The sequence below is a fragment of the Saccostrea echinata genome, unplaced genomic scaffold (genome assembly GCF_033153115.1).
Source record: "Saccostrea echinata isolate AGI-Se365-2 ecotype Australia unplaced genomic scaffold, CSIRO_AGI_Sech_v1 ptg000008l, whole genome shotgun sequence".
NCBI classification, from domain to species: Eukaryota; Metazoa; Mollusca; class Bivalvia; order Ostreida; family Ostreidae; genus Saccostrea; species Saccostrea echinata.
The window spans coordinates 7,059,753-7,086,510 of record NW_026889757.1 but is presented as its reverse complement, the minus strand read 5'-3'; the positions used below and the strand labels follow the sequence as shown (position 1 = coordinate 7,086,510).

The 26,758-nt window shown below is 33.1% G+C and overlaps 2 protein-coding genes across 8 annotated transcripts in view; one reads left to right on the top strand and one right to left on the bottom strand.

Moving 5' to 3' along the window:
- The first annotated feature begins 4,421 nt into the window (after window positions 1-4,421).
- Window positions 4,422-7,030, top strand: LOC133181335 (uncharacterized). Its single transcript, XM_061315853.1, has 4 exons — window positions 4,422-4,560; window positions 5,130-5,194; window positions 5,482-5,682; window positions 5,971-7,030. The coding sequence occupies exons 2-4, from the start codon at window positions 5,152-5,154 to the stop codon at window positions 6,150-6,152; spliced, it is 426 nt and encodes a 141-aa protein (XP_061171837.1). The 5' UTR covers window positions 4,422-4,560; window positions 5,130-5,151; the 3' UTR covers window positions 6,153-7,030.
- A 6,075-nt stretch (window positions 7,031-13,105) lies between these two features.
- The window catches only part of LOC133180996 (nuclear hormone receptor HR96-like), a 124,848-nt gene continuing 111,195 nt past the window's right edge, over window positions 13,106-26,758 (bottom strand). For 6 of the 7 annotated variants that reach the window (XM_061315494.1, XM_061315496.1, XM_061315495.1 and 3 more), the window contains 3 exons: window positions 21,406-21,622; window positions 17,960-18,135; window positions 13,106-16,796 (listed from right to left, as the gene is read on the bottom strand). In XM_061315494.1, the coding sequence (XP_061171478.1) occupies window positions 15,986-16,796; window positions 17,960-18,135; window positions 21,406-21,622 (1,204 nt within the window). In that variant the 3' untranslated portion in view covers window positions 13,106-15,985. Of the gene's footprint in view, window positions 16,797-17,959; window positions 18,136-21,405; window positions 21,623-22,728; window positions 22,880-26,758 lie in introns of those variants that run through there. The other variant, XM_061315500.1, reaches the window with a different exon arrangement.

Below are 26,758 nucleotides of genomic sequence, written 5' to 3'. Positions count from 1 at the left end.
TTGATAATCAAGATGTGCATTTTTTGTCTGTCCCCGATCTTAGTCTTTGTGGAAGTTACCACAAACAAAAGAATTTAGTTCTCGAACATATAAATTTACTTTTATATTTTTTTTTACATCGCATTCTAAAATGAATTTAAAAATTCCAAATTAATACAACTGGTTATGTATATTTTATCCCGGCTTTTCTCATTGCGTTTGGCTAGCAATTGTAAGCAAGTAAGATGACATGCATTGCTTAACGGGTTTATATCAATTAATCATTGCATCATATAATAAATAAATAATTACCGTCTTCCTTGGAAGACGGTATACAGAGTTGAAGTATTTTACAGTCTTCGGACTATGCACTTCCTCTCTTTTGTGATTGGTAGAATTGCATGATGAGAAAATTTTCAATTATTTCATTGGTCGAAATGCTGCTCAAGGCAAGTGAGATAATTTTCTGATGGTCTAATTTTCGTACGACTTAACAATTTTTCAAGATTTTCAATCGTAAAAAAATATGACAAAACGAACAGAGGAAATTGGCAGCAATTAATTCGAAAGAACATGCTAGTTTTTTTATAGCAATTACCAAAAAGCCTTTCTATATTTTCATTGTTAACAGAATTGATCTTTATTGCATGCAAGCTTTACAGCTTACAAGTATGTATTCTTTTTCCCTTTGTTTTACACTGTCTTTCTAATCTCGACAGCACTCGGCAACACCTCGGCCGATTCGTACCTCATCTACATATTAGGAATCAGTCGAGTTTTGCCGAATGATCTCAGTTTACGGAGACAGCCGAGCATCTGTTAACGTTTCACTAGTTTCACTTGGTAGGGATTATGTCAGAAAAAAACTAATGAAGAAATACAAAGCCAAAAAATTTTCAAGAATTATACGGCCTGATAGGTTTAGGTCAGTTTACTGTTTAAGGTTGTTGCTAAAGACGGTAAGCTTTTTTAAAAAGCTCTACTTGTTGCTTTTTTTCAGTCAATACTATGGTTTAGCCAACTGAGGAGTACAATATTCACCGAGCCCGAACTTGGTGAATATTGTACGCTTCAGGTGGCTAAACCATCGTATTGACTGAAAAAAAAGCAATAATTGTTTAATAATTTCCAGAATGTTGGTTAAAAAGAAATTTGGGAATCGTTCAGTCACATAACAAAAACTGGAAGAACTTTGGCAAAAAGGGCTCGTGAAACCTAAAGCTTCACGTGTATAAATGTAAACTGAGTATTTAGATTTGGAAATCGTTTGATCCCGGTAAGAATCGATCCTACGTATCATTAACCATAGATAACGCAACTCTATACAATCTAAAGAACGTTGTAACATAACAAGCTTTTGTGAGCTAATTAAATGCATATTTTGGAAGTACATGTTGCTATAAGCAAGGACGTAAAGAAAAGGTATGAAGAATTTTTTTCATTTTTATATTCATAATTTATCAATTACTATATAGTATACTTAAATGCTCCGCGTTTTGCACGAATAACAACCTTTAGAACAACCTTAATACATTTACATGTAAGCAGTCGCCCGCGTGGCGCAGTGGTAGAGCGTCCCCTAGAGTCGGGGATTAAGGAGTTGATCCGGGTTCGAATCCCACTGTGGGACGTGGAGACCGGTCCTTCGGATGAGACCGTATAATTAAACCGAGGTCCCGTGTCGCAGTAGATGCTGGCACGAAAAAGATCTCTCACTGCTCAGTGGCCCTCATCGTGCGAGTAAAGGTCAAAATTTGCAGCTCTCCACCGGCAAACGATGGCGTCTCCAAATGAGTGAAAAATTCTCGAGAGGGACGTTAAACAATACACAAACAAACAAACAAACAAAACTTTTTGACTCTAAATGTTTTATTTGGGTTTTGATCAGGACTGTTGAAGGGCAACGAAGGTGTAGAAACTATACATTCCGTCTAAGACTTGTCCTTTTTGAGCTTTGACATGCTTCTGAGTGATACAAATTGGAAAATTCTAAACAAGCATACATGGTACTGTCGATAATATCTTTGAGCATCTCCTGATGAGCCAACATAGTTTCTCAAATGCAATATATTTCTACAATAACGCAGCTGGGAAGACACTCAAACTACAACATTCAAGTGAAAGTTATGGTGGATTAAGAAGACTTTGTCAAAACGACTGAAAAGACATGTAAAAGATTCAACAAAATCAAAGCACATTTTGGAAATAAACATATTGCTAGTAAATAATAGAGCAAGCAAAAAATATGCAAAATTTTGCAAATTTAACATTGTTTTCATGTTCGTGGTAGATATTCCCTAATACCCCCCCCCCCCCCCTACGAATAATAACCTTAACGTCACTAGGTTTGTCATGAATAAAGTTTTCACACTGCGTTTTGGGAATTGAACTGCATCATTCTTGGTGAAGTATCTTTCACATGTCTTTTCATGAAGAAATGCTTTCAAAACCCACTCGTATGGAAAAATTGTGTAATAGTATAAAGGAATGATCTTTTTTGCTCTTGCTATTTCATAGCTGAACAATTTCAAAACTTGGAAGAGTGTAACAAATTGTGGAGATTTTATATAAAGTATACATTAATGCTAACTGAAAAATCAAAGAAAATTTTGCTATGATTAAGATTTATATTTTTACTAGACAAACCACGAGCATTTTTTTTTTTGGGGGGGGGGGGGGCTTATTCGTTCATCTTCGTTGATGGAAAATAAATAACGTCCTAGTAAGGTTCTTTAGCTCTTCCTCGTTTATGAGAGAGGTTGAAGGCTAAGACTTACTGCGAAACATGCCCCAGTCTTGGAATACTAAATGTATGATTTTTTTCTCGGAAGTTTGGAGTGGGATGGTGGTTAAAATATCTATTTACGTGTGATACATGTATAAAGTACTTACGTAGCGTTGTTTACAGTGCTTTTTAAGGATATTCGCTCCTCAGACAGGAACGATGACTCTTGAACTTATTAAATTTAAAATGTATCAAAATGAAGCTTGAAATTAAATCGTTTCGTGCAACAATTTTTATTTCATGCTTTTCAATATGATTTAGTATTAAAAACGGTCTTGTAAAGAGCTGACAATTCTACACCACAAAAATACAAAAATAAATACATTTTTAGAGAAATCGACCCTCTTTTATTCTAGCCTTAGAAACCTATGCTTATTAGATGATATGAAATTAATTTTAATTGCAAGATCTGTGATGTCTTGCAATGATAGCACTAGCTTTTTGTACTGTATTATGTAACATTTTAAGTGAATAAAAGAACTTCAATACCGTATAAGTATCTTTTTTAAAAATGCTATTTTCTTCGAATGCCTAAATGCATGTACCTATAGTATTTTATCCTAAAATATATTTGTTGATTAAATTTCGATTAGAAAATGCATAGCTGGTGCTTTTAATCGCGTTTCCTTAAAATGTATTTAATTTGAGATTTGATAATTAATGATATATAATGTGATTTTAAATTTTTATGACGTACTTTGAAGAAATAGCATGGGTAAATAGACATTACTTTATGAAATCAGCGACATTTTGTGAGCATTTACAATATTGCTTCTCTGCTGAATTTCAGAACCTGAGGATCGGAATACCTTAAACTAATGTTAACCGTATAATTTTGGGTTTTAAAAATAAGAAAAATTAATTTGGTACTGATTAAAATTTTTTTAAAAAATGCTTCATTAATATATCTTCCAAGAGTACATTAATTCTGGATTTTGATGTATGCGGAGTGTTGAATTGTTTCACTTCGTTGTGTGTACATGTACATGTATATGTGTGTACAGTTTGCTGATGTAATGTATGAGATTCAAACTTCCCCGTGTTTTGCACTACCTATCAGGGAAGTCAGTACCGCCTGTGTTACGACATCTTCGATATGTTTTATATGTCCCGCAGGTCAAGCGCTAGACTGAAAAGACATTCGGATAGAATTATGTAATTTAATATTTCAGTAGAAAAATTGAAGAAACCTAAATTACTTATTTATGTCTCTGAAAATTCAAAATCGACATATTTTTTTATGATCAAAATTAAATCAACAAATAGTAATTTAATTCAAAAAGCTAGTTTACTATGTATGCAAGTTTATGGATATAAAGACTTCAATGATCAGTTATATTGTAAATGTTGAATTTCATATTGAAAGTAACTAATAAGTATATAGAATATACATTTCTTTTGTATTTTTTACTGGCACCCAGTGAATTCAACATTAATCTTTATATTTTAAGTTGAAAGTAACGATAGAATTCATATATCCTTAGTACTTACTGGCACCCAGTAAAATTCAACATTAATCTTTCAAAAAATACAAGCTTCTGTGCATACAAGTAAAGAGTGTTTCAAGACCCTCCGATCATGTAAAGAAAAAAGGTAAAATCCAGACAAGCGACTCAATTTGCATTACACAGTAAACGAGGGTGTTACTGCGTTTGAGTGTGTTTTTCCTGTAATTTCTAATCACATTGCATATTGCTGTCGGCGGGTCACATAACAGGTATCATCCCTCCACTGGTCAAAGTATATAAGGGTGGAAGGCACGAACTGCAGTCAGTCGAGTATATTCTCTCAACAAGGTAAGGCCACGTCCCTCATTTCTTGTATCGACTTATCTCTCAAAATTATTATTTTTCCCATGAAAGTTGAATTTGATGTTTTGTTAATCGGTATCTTAAACTGGAGTTAATTTTTTTCAAAAACTGCCAAAGCATAAAAAAGTATCCATTTAAACTATTTAAGGTCTGACGACACGTTCCTCCAATATCTATGTTGTATCTTTTCGTAATACATGTATATCAATTAATTACTCATAATTGTCATTCTCTTGTTAATTCTTAACTATTTTCAAAATTTCTTGAAAGGCATGTATGTACACCAAGAATTGTCATATTGGCAATTCAAACGATTTCTAATAGGATTATATAGGAAACACCATCCTTTGATATGCTGCACAAATGCCTGATAAAGTACCTCATCTTTTGTGAGGAAACTTGTGAAAGTAGCAATACTTCAATGACAAACTCTTGGGGAAAATTATGTGTTATTGAGGAACATGTCTTCTGACATTAAGTCGGCTTCATGAATATTACCCTTGAAGGGGTATGGACAAATTTTAATCTAGTATATCTCATTTTTGTAAATGCAGACTCAAATCCTAAACTCCGACGATGAAATTCCAAATCGCTGTTGTTGCTTGCCTGGTGGTAATCTGTAAGTATGCTGTCTTTTATTATTATTCTATCAAAAGAAAACATTAGCAGCCGTTTTATTTTAATGTTATCAAATAGGTCTTTCAAAGTGTAAATTAGTTTATTTCATTGAAAAAGTTGAGCTGAAAAAGTAGAAAGGGAACATTTAAAGATTGAATTGTTTTTCGATGCCATAGGCGATGTCTATTAATTCCCTAAATTAAAGTAAATACATTGTACTAGTTTATTGGTAGTTTACGATGCACATCAAAGATTTTGTCACCTTCTTCATGCTTTTTGTTCTCTTAGGCATCCAGAATACCATGGCACAAGTATACGGAGGTGGCGCTTGTTCCTTTGCCACAAGTGGTGTCGCTGCCTGTACCTCAACAGCTAATGGATTCTGCGCACTCGACACATTCGCAACCGCTGGAGGTCCCCCACTCACTAGTGCTACTACCACTGGAAAATGCGTTTGCTTTGCTGGATTCAGTGGCTCTGTGTGCGGAAGTAAGTACACTGCTTTGAATTTTAACAATTAAATTAATTGTTTTCTGGGCAACATGAAATATCCTGTTTTTAAATCGGAGGCTTTGTTAGCTAGTTGTTTTGATATACGGATTAAGCTTAACCCAATTTAAAAAGTGTATTATTATACAAGACTATGATCCCTTAAATTTCCAGAAATCTTAAACGCTTGCAAAGAATTAAAAATATTAATTGATTAAATAATTAACTTCTGCTGTGCACACAACATGGACAATTATTTATTGATCGTATTTTTTGTTCTTTCTTTAGCTGCCACCGCTACATCTAGCACCACTGCCGCTACCAACAACGCTATTGGAGTTCTCGCCGTCGGTGCTCTTGCCGCCTACTTCCTGTCTGGAGCCGGAAGCAGCGGCTCCGGATTGGGCGGAAGTGGAGACCTTACCGGAACTGATCTGTTATACCTTCAGCAGGCTCAGCTTCAGGGTTAAACTTATCTGTACGCGCATTCATTTTCTTCCATCTAAGACAGAATCGGTGGGAAGACTAAATTTAATTTGATTTAACAGGCTTGTATATACTATCTATCTGGCTTCCTTTCATTTTTTCTGCTTTTTTTTGGGAAATTAAGTGTTTGCTTCGCCCTCCCTTTAAAAGAAATAAGAACTATATAAGACAGAATCGGTGGCAACACTAAATTTACATTGATTTAAAGCAGGCCTGCATATGCTATCTGTTTGGCTTTCTTTCATTTTTTCTGCTTTTTTTCGGGAAATCAAGTTTTTGCTTCGCCCTCCCTTTAAAAGAAATAAGAACTATCTTTTTACGATCCTCTGGATATATTTCAAAAATACGCTGTGATATATTCGAAGTTTAGTTTCATTTTTTAAAATTATGTTTTCTTTCATATTTACTCTCTCAAGGGCAAAATAGCAAATTCCAAAGCCGATCATTGAAATGGCAAGAATGGGTTAAAAAAATTAAAGGTCACATCGTAGATTTGATGTGCGTGGTATATCTTGTAAATTTTTACTTTTCGGAATAAAAATAAAAAACCCAGTGTATGTTGAATACTCAGTGTATTCGTGGTGAATTGTCCAGGACTAAAATCTGTTGCACTTTTAATAGCACATTATGTCAGTTTTCTTGAAATTTTAGCAAGTATTTTCAAAGTATAGATTGTTTTTACCACCTACATGTATAAGGTGAATATGACGTGTCATTGTGAATTTTGTAATTTGAACACACTGTGGTAAAGATAAACGAAGATGAATTATTTTGAATACCTATGGGCTGAATAATTTTTTTTTTCTGTGCGTAGCCAGGAAAAATGCACATGTATTTCCCATACTAACGTCTATGTTCTGTGTTGAATAAAGTTATTTATTTATTACCAATGATTGACTTTCACTTTTTTTTTATTCACTTTAATTATTTAAAATGATACTGTGAAGACTGCATTATTGAATTTACACATCTTAAAGAATTAATTTTTACAGGTGGATTGAAATTTAAAGCTATCTAACAAAAGTTAATTTAAAATTTCTGGATGGACAGAGTTGATTTTGAATGTAATCTTTAGTTTCAAACTTTAGTGCAGTATCACCCTTTATTTCAATATCTTCATTTTGCATTGTATCTTAAGCACTTAGATTTTTTGATACAAGAAAATTTTATAAATGTTTCTAAATGGTTAAGATAAAATGCAAAAAGAAGAGGAGACGGATTTCCCCCCTGACAAACTCCAATAATTCAGGAAAATAGAAAAATATTTTATTGTAAAATATTTTACATTTGTAGGTCTATAGCCATTATACATATAAACAGAAGCATTTTCTGGTAAGATAATATTTAACTGAATTTGCTGGAGTCACAAGACCGTAGAACGCGGGGGGCCAGGGGAGTGCTCCCCCCAATTTTTTTTTTTTTTTGGCTTGTCAGATTTTTTTTCGGGGGGGGGGGGGGAGTTGCTCCCCTCCACTTTTGAAACCGTTGCTACGAGCCTGAATCAGATTAATTTAACAACACATTGAAAAATAAATCTACTATGAATCTCGCTGTAGTTAGAACTACACGTATGTTATAAATCAATTCAACAGTTTTCAAACAGCAGTGTAAAAAGAAGTCAGAGATGCGGTGGACATCCATGTTTTTGTGAAACAAGCGCAAGTTAGATAATAAATGAAAGACAAAAAGAAATTAAGGAAGGATTGAATTTTTAATTTAAATGATTTTCATAAGAATTAGTGGATTTATCTTATCGTTAACTATGATTACGAAATTCGAAATGGACTGAAATAAAATGTGTAACCCGATATAGTCAGTAACATATAATAACATCTGCAAAATGTCGGTTCATATGTTATACATATATATCCCGATGCATTGTGAAGTTGTGTCAGTGATAAAAATAGGCCACTGTTGAACGTGCAAACCTAACGATGCCGTGCATTGAGAAAGCTATATTAAATAGGTGATGTAAGTTTATGAAGTAATTCTTAAAAAGTGACAAATAAAGTATGACCTGGAGTATTCAAAAATCATCCTTTCCTTTAAGTTGTCATTCATTTTTTTACATGATTTCTGAAGGGATTCCCTTTTATTAGATCAACCAAAACAGTCACAATCGGCTGTACGTCCACGGCAAAAAACGTCAATGAACGCACGATTTCGCACGGTCATCCTGCCAAACTTAGAGCACGCAGAGGGCCTCTAAACACGTACAATGGATGTTGGACATGTGCAACAAACTCTACGATTTACAAAGAAAGGCAGAAGACGGTAAAAAAAAAAAAAGGAAGCCACAAAAGCAGCATCTTCAAGCTGCGTCTGGAGCTGCATTAAGCGAAGACGTTGAAGACGACCTGTCATTTCCATGCACCTGCGTCATTGCACGGAAATTATGAAATTGAAAGTCAATGGCCTTTGTGTTTTAATCCAGAAATGCTATAAAGCACGTAAAGCGAAAGTACGGTCATCCTGCGCCCACACGTAGCAATAAAAGTGCGATGAACTTAAGGATAACTTACATGTACGGGTCTCGCACTTTCAGCGGGCGTTCCTGAATACGGTCTTGTGGAGTAGGCTTTCCCCTCAAAAATCTTTCTCGCCGGAAAAACTGGCTTTAGAGTAGGATTTTCCCCCGGAAAATAGGCTCTAGAGTAGAATTTCCCCCACGGAAAAATGACTCTAGAGTACACTGTAAGAAAGAAGTGTTTTAAAAATAAAACCAAATTGCAACAGATAATAAACACTCCAACGCGTTTAAAGTTTTAAACACCTCTTGAAGTGTTTAAGTAATAAACAGGTTAAAATGTGTAAATTCTAAACACATGGGGTTTAATATTTAAATACTTCATTCTTATTCGGTTTAAATGCTAAACACTTTATAATCACGAAATGTTTAAAGAATAAACACTGAATAAATACAAAGACTTTACTAAATAAAAACCCCATGTGTTCAAAACTTTAAAATGTCTTGTTTTATTTATAAATACATTCAACTTAAACAATTAAACGTTTATACATGTTTATTCGATGCAACAGATAATAATCACTTAAACATGTTTATACGCCAATTTTTAAACACCTCAACGTGTTTATTGATAGAATGATTTTATGATGTTTTTACGTCCCGTTCGAGAATTTTTCACTCATACAGAGACATCACCATATACCGGTGAAGTGCTTCAAATTTAGACCTTTACTCTGCACTTAGGGCCATTGAGCAGTGGTGGTTCTTTATCGTGCCAACGCCTACCGGGGCAAGTTATGACATAATCAATTGCGTTATTTTCTATCATAATTAACGTATTAAACACTGGTGTTTAATATGCAATTTCTATATAAATAGTATGTGTTTAATTTATAAATATATGATGGTTAAGAAATTAACACTTGTGTTAAACACCGGTGATTATTTAGATATTGATAAAATCGTAAAAGTCGTCATAAATTTGTCTTTCCCTTTTACCATTTTGCGAAAATTATGAATTTGTGGCATAAGAATTACTATAAATTCATGCTAATTGTAACTGCATGCTTTTCGTATGATCTAAAGTCAACATATATTGCCTGGCTACACTTTTTTTTTCCTGTGTCAAAAAATATCTAATATTATGAACGGAATTACTTTGTAAAATAAGAAATTGTGAAAACGGAAAATGCACACAATTGACAATATTGAGAAGCAACACCCAATTTAATTTCTGATGTTCACATGTTTAAGCTGAATGATTAAAACACGCGGTACGACTGTTTAAAACTTAAACACAATAATTATTAAGTTAAACATCATTTTTTTAACAGTGTATAGGATTTCCCCTACGGAAATCCCACACCAGAATCAATTTTCCGGTGGAAGGAGGGTCTCAATTTTTTAAAAATATGAAATTAAAAAAAAAAAAATTGGAAGTATTTGCTCTCTGCTTTCATATCCAATATTACACAGCTGGGTCGAGGGGACATACCTACGCAACGGCTTTCAAGTGCATTGTTTCTTATATTGTTTTGTTTTTTTTAGTTTTGGCAGATACTCACAAAATAGTATGTGGAACCTATCCATAATATAGATTTTAGAATCTTTGTAAAAAGCACAGATCCATATATAAAATACTGGGCCGGTAGAGGGCATACAAATTAAATCTCTAAAGGTGGCCTAATACAGTGTATATATACATTTTAAAATTCGTAAACAAACAGGTACCATTGCGCCAAGAGAGGTGTTGAGACGTCGAGTCTTACGATTTTTTGAGTGATTAATTTCAAAATTTCCTATGAGTTAGAATTTAAGGGTTGAGACTCAATGAACTGAACTATATTTTAAGATTTTATTCTAAATTTGAAAAATTCTTGAGTCAAAAATACACTCATAATATCCTTAAAAAAATCAGTTGACACATATAAACTTTGAGCCAAAATATTGTAGAAATGATTTTAGCATTGATAAAAAAAGGGGGGGGGGATTCTACTCTGAGAAAGAAATACGGGGAAATTTGGCTCTAGTGTGAAACTTCCCTTCGGGGGAAGTCCTACTCTAGAGTACAGATTCCTGGGGGTGGGTTGGGGCTGGCTATGGGGGAAATCCTACTCTACAACATCGGTACTTAATTGTGGATCATTTGCATCTATCTTACTGTAGGTCGCAAGAGTGCCGCACGTCTCCCTCGCTACTCTCTACGAGACACGCAGATGCACGTTATTTTTGAAGATTTAAGTGTATCCTATATATTCTTCAGTAAAACTTTGATTGCCCATCGTGGCCCAACCCTACCCTCGCGGGTCATGATTTGAACAAACTTAAATCTACACTTTGTCAGCAAGCTTTTACGTAAGTTTCATCTTTTCTGGCCCAGTAGTTGATTTTTAAATGACCCCACCCAATTTTCACTATTTCTTAATTATCTCTTCTTGGAAGACGTGGCCCTTCATTTGAACAAACCTGAATGCCCTTCACACAAGGATACTCTGTGCCCAGTTTGGTTGAAATTGGCCCAGTGGTGAAAATGTGAAAAGTTTACGACAACAACACTGACGACAGACAACGGACAAATTTTGATCAGAAAAGCTCGCTCAAGCCTTCGGCTTTTTGTTAATAAGAAAGTAATTTTTGTTAATAAGAAAGTAAATGTACAGGGACCAGAGGAACTTATATTTGACCTACCCCACTTTTAACATGGATACCTGAAGGCTGCATGATGCAGGAACGCTTCGTTGTTGTTTTGTTTCTTTCGTTTGGTTAATTACTGGGGGGGGGGGGGATTTGATAAAATCATAAAAAGGTATCAAATCCTTCTGCATAAAATCAAACAAAACGGGACAGAATGTTAAAATGTTTCTTTTCCTTGAAATACTTCCATACACTTGTCTTTTAATTAAAATTCTTCACAATACACTCTTTCAACATTTTTTTAGTTAATGTATTAGAATAGTGTAAACAGGCTCGTAGAAATCGGGGGTGATTCACCATGTATACCCCAACATGCAGGGTGTATACTATATTAATTGTGCTCATTTGTTTTGTACTTCAGTATGTTTTTGGAAATTAATACTTAGTTTTGTATTTACATATTTTTTAAACACTTTCCACAGGTGCCTGAAGTGTGGATCGATAGCCCCCCCCCCCCCCCCGTTTAATTCAAAAATTGTAAGAGCTTATAATTTCTCAAAAATATATAATTTCCCCATCAATTACATCCATACGTCATCCTATGCAAGCAAATTGTACTTTTTCTTACGTTTATAGAATGATCTTTTACGGTATAATAAAAATACGGGGGGGGGGGGGGGGGGCTATCGATCCACACTTCAGGCGCCTGTGTTAGACACTTGTATACCTCATACATGCGAATAGCAAGCATATCACATCTTGTGGCCCATTTTGTTTGGAGGTGCCATCTTTTTGATATATTTTTCTTAACAGTTTTGATCTTGTTGTTTTATAGGAAATTTTTCTAGTCATTTTTTTGGGGGATCAGACATTTTTTATATTTTACGTAACTTTCAATCTGAGCTTGTGAGTCTGATCCCCTTTCTTTTGTGTAAAGTATTTTCTTTTATACCTTCATTTAAATAAATGACATTATTCATCTCTGTGAATGTGTTTGAGTTAATCTCTATAAAAATAAGCAAAAACTAGCTGCGGTGAGCCTTCCGAGCATTTGAAGACATAAATAATATTTCGCACTAATATGTACGAAAAAAGAGGGGGCATACATCCAACATTAATTTTTCGTCAATATCTTTAAATACGATAGATTTTATTTGATTAAGGAATGAATTTAATAGCAACCCAAGTATTACTATTACCTGAGTTGTGGCAGTTTACGCTTTATAAACCACAAAGCGGTTTATAAAATAGCGTAAACTGTTCCAAACCAGGTTATACCAGTATAACTTAGGTAGCTTTTAAATTTATTTCTTATAATTTAATTTTCCATCATTAAGTATAGAAAATAAGACAATTCCTCCTTCAAATTGGTCATATTTTGAAAGTAACGTCAAGCGGATTGATACGTTTTTGACGTGTCATTGTGACGTAAGTAACACAGGTTATACGATATAAACTAATTTTCTTATTCAATCAAATAACGCGTTACAACCAAAATTAAATCATTTGATTCATAAACACAATGTAGCGTCATCCTCGCTCAGTTCGTCGGAATTGTGTTGAGGTGTTAGATAAAACTAGAAAGTGTACAGTGGGTTCATATTTCTTCCGTAGGCCTAAGCATATGCTTGCAGAAGAATATATCCAAAAATTGAGAAATAAAGAAAAAACGTACCTCGACCCCCTTTCTCAATGTCATGTAAAAAAAAATCTTTAATTTGGTAGAGGACACCAAGAAAAAAAATGTCTTCAGAATAGTCTAGTTTGTAAAACGGTAAAGCAGTCCCAGGATGAAGGTAGGTGACTCTATAAGAATTAATAAATCAAGAATAGAAAAACAGTACAATACATGATTTATTTATCATAATATACATAACCAATTAATACATAAAATGGCTGTAACATAGATAGCAAAAATAGTCCCAAATCTGACAGCGGAAATGATTGCTGCGTGATTATGTCCCTTTCTCAGAGGACAATGATTTTTTTTTTTATATTTAAACTCTCTATTAGCACTAGTATTACAAAATATGCAAATTATCAATTGCAAGAATTCAGGAACAGCTAATATCCAACAATGAATTTATAAATTCAGTTTCATTTGCATGCAGATCTTGTATTCTGTTTCTTTCACAGTATAAAAGAAATCTTAATATTGAAGTTTACTAATTCACAGTATCAAAAATATTGTCAAGACCTTCCTGTGTTGTATTCTTTATAAAATTCTCTATTATCTCAGCTTCTAATAACAATTTATATTACAGAGTTGTCAAGGCAAAAAGATTAATATGTGAAATCATAAAAGTATGGCATATTCTTAGACCTTTATTATGAAGTTTATGATTTCTGTTTAATTAGCATATCAGTTAAATTAAGCAAAACAGTTTTGAGTATCATTATAAGAAATTAGGAGAAAGTTTCTTGCAATAAAACTGGTAAGATTTTTTTAAGGGGGAAAGTCTAACTTTTGGAGCATGAACTGTACTACAAAGCCTTACCAAAGTATTAAAATGGTATCATTTTATGAATTTTCAACAGAATGAAAAAGAAAGCTGATAATTTTCCTTTTAACAGCATTACCAAAAGAAAAAAGATGAATACATGTAACCACACCCCTTAATCAGGAACAATGAAACATACACACTAGTTTTTTTTAATATCTGATACCACACACAATAAAATCAGTATAAAAAGATTACCTTCCATTCAATCAAAACAACCAGTAAAAGAAAACAGAAGTTTTAAAACAAAATGATAGACATGCTCTGTCCAACAAAATATCAAAACTTTGGGTCTTCTGTAAAAAAAAATATTGAAGAATACTCCCCCCCTCCCCCCCCCTCTTGAAAAAAAGTACATTTCAGAGTGTGATGAAAAAAAAAGATCTTCAATTTAAGTAGAATTATTCCTCTTGGATACCCCCCCCCCCCCCCCCCCACAATTCCATACTTTTCCAACAAATGCAACATAAAAATACATGGCATCATTCAATGAGAAAATTGGTTGCAAAAAAAGGAGAGAAAATTGCTGATTTATATAGTATAATTTCACAGGATATACATTAATTAATATTCTGTATGATCACCGGTATAGCACTAGCTGTGATTGACCTTTCAATATGTGGGAATCCTTTACAAACAAAATGGGATGAATTCTTCTATCAACTTTCAATTTCTTCTCCAAATTTCCAGATTTAAATATGTGGAAATCAAAGATATATCAACTTGTGCATCCAAAATTTAAAAACAGTGTAAAGATTCTTGGCCAGCATAATTCAAATTAAAACGTACATTTTATACTAAATCTCTCAAACCCCAAACTTTTCAAAACTTGTTGCTGATCTATAAGATAAAACTGTGAGGAACTTCCTAGACAACGAATTTGATTCAGAGTTATCTCTACCATTTATAAAAAAAAAAAAATACTTGTCATAAAGGAACTAATCAAAAGAACTTTTATAATTAATTTCTTTACGTACATGTAATGAAAATGGGGTTGTCCAAGAAAGGGAATCAGAAAATTAATGTCATATCAGCCATGAAAAAGGCTAATGGTTTCACATAAAAAATCTAAGTAATTTTCTGCATCCTGTTTAAGACACTAACATTATACAGTAAGATTTTACTAATAATCCAACAAAATGTATATTTAAGGATACATTAAGATTAATTCAGAAGAGAAAAATGAGCACTGCATTTCCTCTGACTATCAATTAAGTTACAGCAATGAGAATGACACACCTTAGAATGGTCAGGTACATGACTGTAATTGCTGCTGAACCATTATCTTTGTAGAAAATTACATAGATATTAGATACACCTGATTAAATGTTCATTTCATGACTCTGTAGCTGATAATTGTGAATTATAGTCCCGATTGACTTATAGGAGAGAATTTACAACTCATTCCTCCACCACCAATATCACATTCTTCCGTTTTTCACACTCAGGCACTTAGTGACAGGATTTTCGTTAAATTTCTTTAATTAAACATAATTATTGATTAATATATTATGTGCAAACAACCTTGCAGAATGTACAAAATATATGTATGGCTGGTATATCATCAGACTTATGGCCTAGAGCTCGACCCATAGTTATGACCAACATGAATACACTGCAGAAAAATGGCCATCTATGTAACATATGTGGTTTAAATATGATGAATACAAATCATAAACAGAGAAATAAAATATATAATATTCCATTATAAGCAATACTATAAACTCTGGCAAGACTATAAAATATTTACAGTCAGAAAAAAATCAGACACATGCTAACAAACACACATGTTGAGCACTCAGAAGATATGCAGCAGTGTCATTTCATCCTTCTGCATTTTTATTTTTCTTAAAAAAAAAATCAATCAAAATTCTTCAATGTTCCATTTTCTTTTTCTGCGACACACAAAAAAAATAAAATTAAAAAAGAAGACACGAGATAATTTAACAGTTGAGAACTGCCCTATGATTGCGGACCTTACATTGCCACACATGTCCAGCTGAAATGGGTGGTTGTACATTGTACTACTCTAAAAAATTAATGTATATTCTAAATATCAGTATCATACATCCATTATAGAGTTAAAAAAAAAACCACAAGCAGAAAATTAGATTTTCATCCATTCATACTTGCACAACATGTGCCCACTGGGACATTATTTTTTTATGTCATAAAAATTGAGTTTATTCCCCAAATCTCTAGTTATCTACATCAATCACATTGGACTTCCACAGCTCCCCCCACCATTGTCCTTAAGGTTCATATCTAAGACCTCCTTCATCAGAGGCTGTATCCCCTCTGGATTGACCTTTAAAAGAACATGGGAGTGCTCCTCATTCAGATCGCGAATGTCTGTAAGTTTCATCAACAGTTTGGGGTAAATGGCACGCACAGTGTATGTGGAATACCTAGACTCTAGGTATCTTAGAAGTAACAGAGCATATTTCTCTTGCTCTTGACAAACGTAAGATTTGTCACTTATGTTTGGTCTATCCGGTGAGAACAGCGATATAACTAGCAGAAGAATCAACATGGTTTCATCAGCCTTTAGGTCGACGGCTAGCGACCTGGTGAACTTCATATGCTCGGCAAATAAAGTGGCTCCCTCTCCTTCTTGTAGATTCTTCATGTCCATGGAGTGATCTTCGCTATCAAGTGGATCCAACCACAAGTTCTTCTCCTTGTCAAATGAAATCACCGACCTCAGAATCAGCAACTCGATGGAGCCTCCTTTTAGAAGACTAATCTGGTCTGTTTGTGACAATGCCTTAAATGATTTGATTTTCTTGGCCATGTCTATCACTCGACGCACACTCAGTTCTGCAATATTAACCAAGTCTTTCATGTGCATTTGCGGTTTGTCTTTTGGCAGTTCTGAAGCAATGGATACCTCCAAAGATTGTCTGTAAGCTCCCACTACTTCATTTATCATGTATTCCTCGTCAGGTTCTAGCGCTCTCAGTCTGTTTTCTGATGTGCTGACAATTCCTGATTGCGTCTTTGTCTTGTCCACATCTCGTACTTTCCTGAAATATTAACAGAACATTTCAAAATACATATATACACATCATTATTTCATCTTCAGGATTTTGTGTTCACGATTTTCACTTCTGCTTTTCTTTTTGTTTTTTTGTCGTAATAGAAAGCTATGATATACATGTATTAGAATAATTTCTTTTCTCTTTATTTAGAAATGGATCAAAGACTTTATTTTTACATTTCATTTCATTTTTTAATACAAAAGGAAGAAAAAGATTTTGGAAGAAAGACTATAATCTGATGTACACTGCATGTTTATTTTTACATTTCTTATAAATATGATTTTTAAGCTATACATGTACATTGTATCAAGCCTATCTAAGGATTTTTTCACCATGGTTCAGAGATCATCCCTAACACATGTATATTATGAAGCTTTTGACCACAGTCAAGGTACAAAGAGAGGACAGGACAGAGAGGTTTATTTTACATGCTCTTTAGAATTATAAAAGGAATGTTCTAGCACTTGATTGGACTTCAATTTGACTGGATTACTGAATATATGACAGGGTGGGCTTCCTAACTGGACTATGGAACTGGAATTATTTTATAAATAGATTATTTATCATGAGAAAGGGTGGAATTATTGGTAGAGTGCAAGACTAGGTGAATCTGTTGTCTGATAGGACTGGGAGATCAATTCACCATCAAGTCCTGGATCAGCTGACTGAACTAAAAGAATGAGTTGGCAATGAGACCAAGTACATTTGTTGATTAGGGGTTGGGGTTGTGAGATTGAAAAAAAGAAGAGATTTGTTAGTTGGATAATAGGACTGAGATTTGTTGAATGAACAATGAAGCAGATTGGATGTTTTTCACCTGACTTTTAGACTGGATGAAATGGTTAACTAAGCTGAGACTAAGAGAGGAAGTGCATTTGTTGACTAGATTGCAAGATCAAATTAATTCTTTGAGGGTGCGGAATTTTGTTGACCAAACTATAAACAGTATACAAAACTCCCATCAGTCAACAATCCAACTAATTATCAAGGGGTTTTATTCAATATAGAGATAAATTAAAATTATTGAGAATTTAAGGCTAGCAAATGTTTGAATGTTTAGAGCAAGAGGAATGGTTGATAGGACTAAGAAACTTGAGAGAGACAGGTTTGAGAGAGTGTTGTGTGATGTAATCAGAACGAAGACACACTGGATCAACCTGTTCTCCTCAATACGCTGCCGTTTTCGGAGTTTTTCTTCCTCCGTCAGAATGTACTCCTTCCTCATCCCAATCTCAAAGCACTTCCGCAGACGACATCGTTTACAAAATCGCCTATTTGAGACGTCCATCTTGCATTTCTCTTCATATGGACATTTGAAGTATTCCTGAAAAACACAGGAAAGTTTAAATAAATATTTCAGTATTAATATAATAGAGATATATTTCATCTTGTGATGATTTGGTGTATATTGCCACTTTAGATTAAAAATTACTGTCATTTCAGCTACAAACCTGAGATTAACCATTTTTAAAGTTCTGATTTTAACTTTCCAAAAAGTTGCACTAAATACAAAAATACTCAAAATTTGTATTTGAAACATATTTTTCCCACATGTAAGTTTATTTTATCCTAATATGGGGCTCTAAATCTATACAAAAAATTACGGTACAGTAGATATAATTACAGAGCTAATATTTATTCTAGTTTGAAGGGATACTGGTTACTATGTGTGCATTTGCTCCATTGTTTGTTAAAAAAAAAATCTTACAAAATATATCAACCGCTTGCAAATGGGCTTTTCTAGTTTACACCTCTGCAGTGCATTTGGGTAATGAACTCTGCTAAATATGTTAAAAAGAGGTTTACTTCACGCACAAAAGACTCCAACAAAGTACATCAGAATTGCATGAACAAACCATACCCAAGATTTTTAAAAGCGATATACTGCTGGCTTTGTCCGTTTCTATACACCCATAATAAAACCTCCCCTGTTGGTATTGTGCGATAGACATCACATATGCATTCAGATGTCTAGAGGTTTGTGTGACTAAATTTTGACACCTGTTTAACACAGATGATTTTGACTGAAAATCAATGTCAAAAAACGGGCCTGATCTGTGATAATGGAGGGAATAATTCCATTCAATGAGAATACATTGACTGATTTTATTTAAACCATTATCATAAATATGTTAATGAAGAAAAATTTTCTCAATTTTAATAGCCAAATTAAAATTTCTGACATCTTTAAGTTCTTGCTGTATATAGAACTTTATAATGGTTCTCATTATGGCAAAAGTGCAATTTCCAATTAAAGCTTCAGAATCTCTATAAGCTAAATTTGAAATACACTACATTTGTGAGTGACTGAGATTCACTCTGGAAAAATTCCAGAGGATAATTGGAATATACTCGCAAAGAAAACATAAAGTGCAAGTCGCAGATGTCCTTTTTGTAATAAAAGTTTTCTTTTCTGAATAAGACAAAGCTCATGTTGCCAATGACAAACCCAGGTTCCTATCTCAGGAGACATCTTGAGGTTAATTCAGACTGGCTTGACATTTTTCTCCCCTTTTTAAATTTGTTTCGTTATATGATAAGTTGTTACTGAAATCTTCTTTTATTTGGTCTAATTTATTTTTAAAATATATCTGATATCCTTCTTTGGGCCTTAATTTTTGCAGTAAAAATTGCTTTTATATCACCACGATGAAAAAGTGAAGATCATCTTTAATGATTATAAACTTATTTTCAACTTTGCTGGATTCTTCAAATAATCTTGTCTTAGTTTGCCTGTCAATGGATGAAAAAATAATTTTTTTCTCTCATGCCTGATAAAGTAGAATTCCTATTGTGTCCTAATCACATCAAATTTTCTCAAATTGACACCTAAAATTTTCTTTTTTTAGTTCGTCAATTAAAGCTGTTGGAGAAAAATGATATTTTTAATGAAACTGACAAAAAATAATTCAGGTAGAAAATATCAGGTTGATTGAAATATCAGTACATCTGCTCTGAAATTTGAAAGCCTTTTTTGTGCTATTTAAGGTTTATAGATTAATTAACATTCTTTCTTTTTTTTTTGTTGTTGAAAATTTGCTGAATAATCCTTAACATGAAGGTCAAGATAATTACATGTATTTTTTGTTAATAACACTCTACGTGTGACATTTTTAAAGGAATAAAAATCATGATGATACAATTCAATATATTCTCTCTCTATATATATGCAGCCTATATTTGTCTTATAACAAATTTAAAAAAAAAGAAGAAAAAAATCATTCAGTTGCATCTGATAAATGCTTGTTTGTATTTGCTATCCCTCCCAAAGTTGACTATTGGACTGAAAACAAAAGCATACATGAATATTTGTTTACCACAGTTCATAATACTTATATTTTTCGATCAGATTAGCTTCAGTTTTAAGTATCCCTTCCTTTTCCCGTCATTAGAGGAGCTGAACTTGGGTGTTCACAGTCAAAGAAACAAAGTGAACACAAATGACACTAATTATTTCTTTGTAGCAATGTCAGTCTAGTCACTGCCATTTCTGTCAATTTCCAGTATATTTGTTACTACAGTAGAGACTTTGTACCTTGGGACCCCTAGTATCTGAACTACTGTGTTTCATGAGCATGCTTAACAAGACTCAGTGTTAGACAGTGCAGCATCACTTTGCCAAATTTTTAGCAGATTCTCATATTTTTCACATGCACAAAGATTAAAGGTACATCTACACAGTTTATTTGGTTATAATTTTTAAAAAATCTCTTTGTAATCATTAATTATTGACGGGACATCCATACACACATTTGTAGAAAGAAACTATCAAAGTAACCCCCTCCTTTTTTCCATCTTTATACAACTATGAATACTCAATCATAATTTTTTTTACCTTTCATGAAAAACTCATTGGAAATTCAAAAGGTCAGATGCAGCAAGCACTTTTACAAACTATTTTGATTTTGTTTACTAGCCACTTAGCATCTATTGTTCTTCCACACACAGGACAATCAAAGAATCTCAGAAATTTTTATTGCTTAATTTAAAATCCATTACAGAATGAATATCATCTGTAGGTACAAATCAAAATGTTAAAAAAATTCAATTTAATCATATATTAAGGTAGCATCTTTAAATTTTTTCCCAACAATTTTTCTTATGCAAATGATATATTTGTTCTCACTTTCACTTTTGAGAGATGCCAGAATGACAGGAAAATGTGGGGATTGTTTTGTTTTCAGTGTAACACTCCTATATGATGCATCATTTCCAAACCTTTCTTTCTAAGTTCCATGGGTACTTCACTTATTGCATGTAGTCCATACCTTTCTGACTTTCTACAGTTCCTTGAGTACTTTATAAGTCTAAACCCTTCTGACTTTCTACAGTTCCTTGAGTACTTTAATTATAAGTCTAAACCCTTTTGACTTTCTACTGTTCTTTGGGTACTTTATAAGTCTAGACCCTTCTGACTTTCTACAGTTCCTTGGGTACTTTATAAGTCTAAACTCCTCTGACTTTCTACTGTTATTTGGGTACTTTATTTATAAGTCTAAACCCTTCTGACTTTCTACAGTTCCTTGGGCACTTTACTTATTAATCCAAACCCTCCTGACTTTCTACTGTTATGTGGGTACTTTTCTTTACTTACTAGTCCTTTAGGGGCATTCCTCCTGAAGAAAGCCTTACACGACTCACAGGAAATAGCATCAAAGTTGTAACCCAGTGCCCTGTCCCCACAGACCCCGCAGTATTTATCCTCCTTATTCTTACGAGCTTTGTGAGACAAATCATTTGAACCTATGTCCATTGGTCGATGGTAAGGGTTCGCCATGGTGGGCATGGTATTACTGTTTGAATCTTCAAAGCTGAAAGATAAAATAAAAATAAAGAATGTTTATGCAGATAAAATATTAACCAGTAATAATTTCCTCCATTTCAGGCTGTCTGACACATGTGACAGCATATGATGCAACATGTGTTTGATAATATTTTATGTAGGATTAGGAATAAAACAACCTTTTTGATTTTTTCTATGCAGCCTAAGTTCATTGGTGTTTACTGTAGGGATCTAATTAAAAAAATTATTTTTCTCTAATTAAATTAGCGAATTCTTTATATCAATGCATAATCATAATTTACCCAGTTATAAAGCATTGCTATAATACATAAAATATTTTGTTCCATGAAGGAATATTTGGATGCGCATTCATGTCAAACTCTTCAATAGTCCTAAATGGTACTACTATAGATGGTTCTACATTTTTATTGGGTAAAAAGGAAGATTAAAGTACAACATTCAATATACAGTTAATAATTATCTTTGACATTTGTCTATACACACAGATAATGTGTATAAATGGCAAACATGTTCTATCAGTAACATCACAAATGTAAATTACACAAACATAACCTTTAGTGAATTAAGTTTACTGACTTTTTTTTTACAGAGAGAGTTCAAATACCCAACATGACATACTAATTAGCTTAACTCAAGAGCAATTTTATACTTGTAATCAACTCTCCACATTAATTAACTATATGAAGAAAGTAATGAAGACACTTACATAGCATATATACACATGTATATATATATATATATATATATCTTTAACTTGGGTGATAAAGACAATTAAAACATACTAAAATTCACTGAGCCAACTTGTATTCATATTTGGGTAAATGTATGTACAAAGTATCTCATTTCCTATTCAAAAATAGGCAGCCAAAATCAAATTATCATGACTTAAATAATGTTCAAAAGACTTGAATGGCTTGCGAGATGTGTTTAGCGGGAAAATTACACCATATTAAACACCCATTCTAACTAATTCACTTCCTTCATGATAGTTATTCAATAACACCTCTCTTCTCAAGGCATATTTTTTACAAGCAATAATGATAAGAAAGGAACCTTAGAGATGGTTTTCTAATCATCTCATGCCAGGTCACGGATGACTACCACTCAGATTACCTGCACCAAGTCACCCCTCCACCAATCCGTTCCCATTAGATTTTTTCTGTTGACCCACTTTGACGAAAAAATCTCTCACTAACACAAAACAAAATGGCCGCCATCTTTTGAGGTTGTAAAAATAAAACTCTGTGTACTTTTTTGAACATACACAAAATATGCTCAGGAAAGATAACTCTTGTGTGTTTAAACTAGTAAGGACATAACTGTGTGCTCTATGAATTGATGTTCAAACAATTTCGTTTATCCTCTCCATTTATTAATAATTTTGATTTTTAACCAACCTTCCTATTTGTTTACAGGTGTAATTATTTAATAGAAGATTAATTCAGCCTTGGTTTGCTTTTGTAGATATGGGCCTTATACCTCATGATCTGCTGGAAAGCTTAGAGAAGAAATGCAGTCATCTGTGAAAGGTTATTAGGTACAATTTTCTCAAGATCATGTCAGATATACTACAGTTTTTTTTTTCTTTTTCCACATGACAAGTCAAAACAGATCCTCTGCCAAAAAGAAAACCATCCTTCTTTAGTTTGCAGAGTTATAGTTTCAGAATGTGAAATACTAAAAAATTCCATGCATAAATAATCATTAATAGAAAATTATTTTCTATTGCCGGTTTTTCGATCTTAATCTTTGACAATTTTACACGTAATCCTATATTTCTATCTACCAAAATGTTATTTGCTAACCTAATTACTGAGTATCAAATTTTCTTTTACAAAACTGCATGTTATCAAAATAAACCAATTTTTTTTTTTAAAAAAAGAACAATTGTACCACCCATACGTTATTATATATCAAAAGCCAAGTTGTCAGTTTTTGATCATTATGTACTATAACCTTTATTAATTTTGTCACCTGCAATTATTTTCCATTATGTGTTACAAGTTTTTGCTTTCTATCCATAACATTTGATGGATAAACAACCCAGGGCACAAACCACTACTGAACATTCTTTGTTTTTATGTCAAGGAGTTAGGCAAACAGTTTCAAGTTGGTCGAAAGAAAAACTGCACCCAATAACCTTTCGTAAGAAAATATTTACAGAAGTTAAATGCCTTTTGCCTCTTGATAAAAGAACTCTAAAATGATTTCTTTTTAGTAGAATTCAGCTCAAAAATTGTGAACTCTTGGGAAAACAGATTGCTAAATGCAACAAATTTAAATATGATTCTTCTTAGAAATTCATGTTTACAGAAAGAAAAAATTCCAAAGAGCATAATAATTACAGAGGCAATGCTGATACAGGCAGAGAGAACACCACACTTTATCTATTGTGCTTGACAATTATATGAAAATCTTGGCAGGTTCTATTAATTTACTGTAATAGCTTGCTTAGTAATTTTTTAAGTCTGTGTCATTTCGTTCCCCCCAATTGGAACTCTTTTTTGGAGAGAGAGAGAGAGAGAGAGAGAGAGAGAGAGAGAGAGAGAGCCAAAACAGGTGCAGAAAAGACTGAAATTCAAAACCTAAATCCTGTTCTTAAATTGTTGTGTTAATTAATCTCATTCATTTGGAAAGCCTCTTGAATAGATAAAAATTGCTATTTGATACACAACTTCATCATAAGCCACAACTTGAAAAATGAGTGCTCTTAAAAAAAAAGAAGTAACAACAGATGTCAGAATGAAGTTACATTACGGACTTGGCCTATTAGATAAATACAAGCTCCCTCTCATTAATTCTATGTCCTGGGGTGTCTGTTTTCTTAAACTCAATAGAACAGCTTTTTTACTTCAACCAACCAGGGAAAAAGGTTGTATTGGGTCATTCGAATCTAGGAAAAAATGCAAACAGCAGAGGAAAATTTTTTTTTTGACATTTTGAAAGTTGATAGAAAACTTTAAGTACCACCATTCCACTTCTCTTCTCTTTTCATCATTGATTTTGCCTCTAAAGCAAAGGGCAATTAGTACATCTGAGTATAACCCTTAACACTCAACATCACTTAGAGAAAATATATTCTCAAAGAAAAATAAACTTTATTGGCTACATGTATGTCTCCATTGATTTTTAAACAAAGTTTTCTTTAATATGCACTCTCTCACTATGTTACATACAGTCAAACCTAATTGTTCCCTTAAACTCAATGGCCCACTAATATCTGAGGATTCAAGAGACTGAAGTTAAAACACAGAGTGAAAAAGTGGTTGGGCCTTCTGACTCATTTCAACTGACATATATCCATGGTAATATTTAAGATATTGATGTTCAATATACAAAGTTCATGCAACTTCTTCAGCAAATCTATCCCCCCTTTTTAAAAAATGATTTTCATCTTCAAATTTGTTGTCTTACCATGTTAAAGATAAAAAAAACCCCCAAAAGTGCATGGCATACTCAAATTCCTTGTAAATGAATTTACTTTCACTTGACTGTAGTTTACCAACATATTTACCTATGAGTAAATAGAAGAACAGAACACAAAACACTAACACATCTGTTAAGTTCAGTACTTAAGGGCAAATGCCAATTTCATTTTATATAAATATCAGGTACACTGCAGAAAAATTGTCAGAATAGGGTGTTTGCAGATGCAGTAGCTAAAGGGTCTTCTGTACTTTGGCACAAACATCGAAAGTGCAGGCAAACATTAATATATTCGTGCTGATGATGAAGAGCATAAAGTTCATCAAATATAAGACATTTCCCTTGCTTCGCCTACTCACTGAAATAAAATCCCAAAATACTTCAACTGTGACAATGGCTAACACGTAATATAATACTGCTGGAGTACGGAGGATACTTCCCAGCAATGAGCCATGGTGGTGTCCAATTTTTTATTGGAATTTTTTTTTTGTTTCTCTGTAGATGGATATATCTAAGTGCAATGAACTTCAATGTTCTCTATTTCCTATAAAAGCAAAATTCCATGCCCCAAAATATTTCATATAAAACAGATGAGTTTCATTTAAAATTAATTTAACAACTTTATGAGATATCTATATCTTCATTCAAAAATAAATTAGTCTATAAGAAATGAAAAGATTAATTTAAAGGTTACAGTATATGATTGTTATTAATTTTACATTTACTAATGTTACAAAAAAAATTCACTTTAAAACCACAAGATCCTGACTGACAACTAAATTAACCAAACAAAAAAGCCATAAAAATAATAACGGAAGACCACAATATCAAAAAATATCCTTATAATTTACCCTACATAGCACCACAGATATCTAATTATGAGGCAGTATAAATACGCTAGGATCGTAAATAAAACACACAACAGGAATTCTGGACTCTCTATTTAGGGAAAATTCTCATGCTATTATAGAATCTTATTTGCTTGTACCGAGTGACCTTTCCCAACATAGATTTGATATCACCGTCTGTAAACACTCGAGTAAATAAATGAAAAAGAGGATCCCCATGATTCATAGTTTTGAAACTTTGTGGTTTTTTAACTTGTTTTGTGTGTCACAAGCCATTGTTTAAAACTTTTGTACAAATAATCTCATGTTCGTAGCCCATTTCTTCTTGTTATCATTTGGGAAAAAAGCAGGGTCGTGGCTGTGGAAATGAATGGCCGATTAAAGTATCTGTTAAAAAATCAATGTTTCGTGTACCCTTAGCGGAACCTGCCACTAAAGAAAAAGAATCCGTGTCACACTACATCCATTGAAATATACCCACATCACATTACAGATCTACAATCTTTGGGGTAAAATTTGTCCTTTCTCAAGCTTGAAATAAAACCTCAAGAATGATCCTATGCCAAGATAGAATGTACACTAATTCAGATCAAAGTCAACGTCAAAGAAAGACAGCTTTGTTTGAAATTTCAATCATTAATTTTTGACACCTGGGCTACAAAAATCATTCATTTTTAATCCAACTCTGAATTTTCAGAAGAAAAAAAAACCTAACTCTTTTATGACACGGAAAATATATCACAATACCTTCTAACCCTTGGATTTTAAAACTAAAACTTCTAAATGTGCACTTTTAAGCAAAAACTAAACCATTGTTCTCTTATGACCTTTTTGGAATGAACATAATATTAAAATTTAAATACGCCCTA

Excerpts from the sequence above, each read along its gene's own strand:
- LOC133181335 (XM_061315853.1), top strand. The coding sequence starts at position 5,152 with ATGAAATTCCAAATCGCTGTTGTTGCTTGCCTGGTGGTAATCT. Across the intron at positions 5,195-5,481 it reads TGCTTGCCTGGTGGTAATCT|GCATCCAGAATACCATGGCA; the intron begins GTAAGTATGCTG and ends TTGTTCTCTTAG. Across the intron at positions 5,683-5,970 it reads CAGTGGCTCTGTGTGCGGAA|CTGCCACCGCTACATCTAGC; the intron begins GTAAGTACACTG and ends TTCTTTCTTTAG.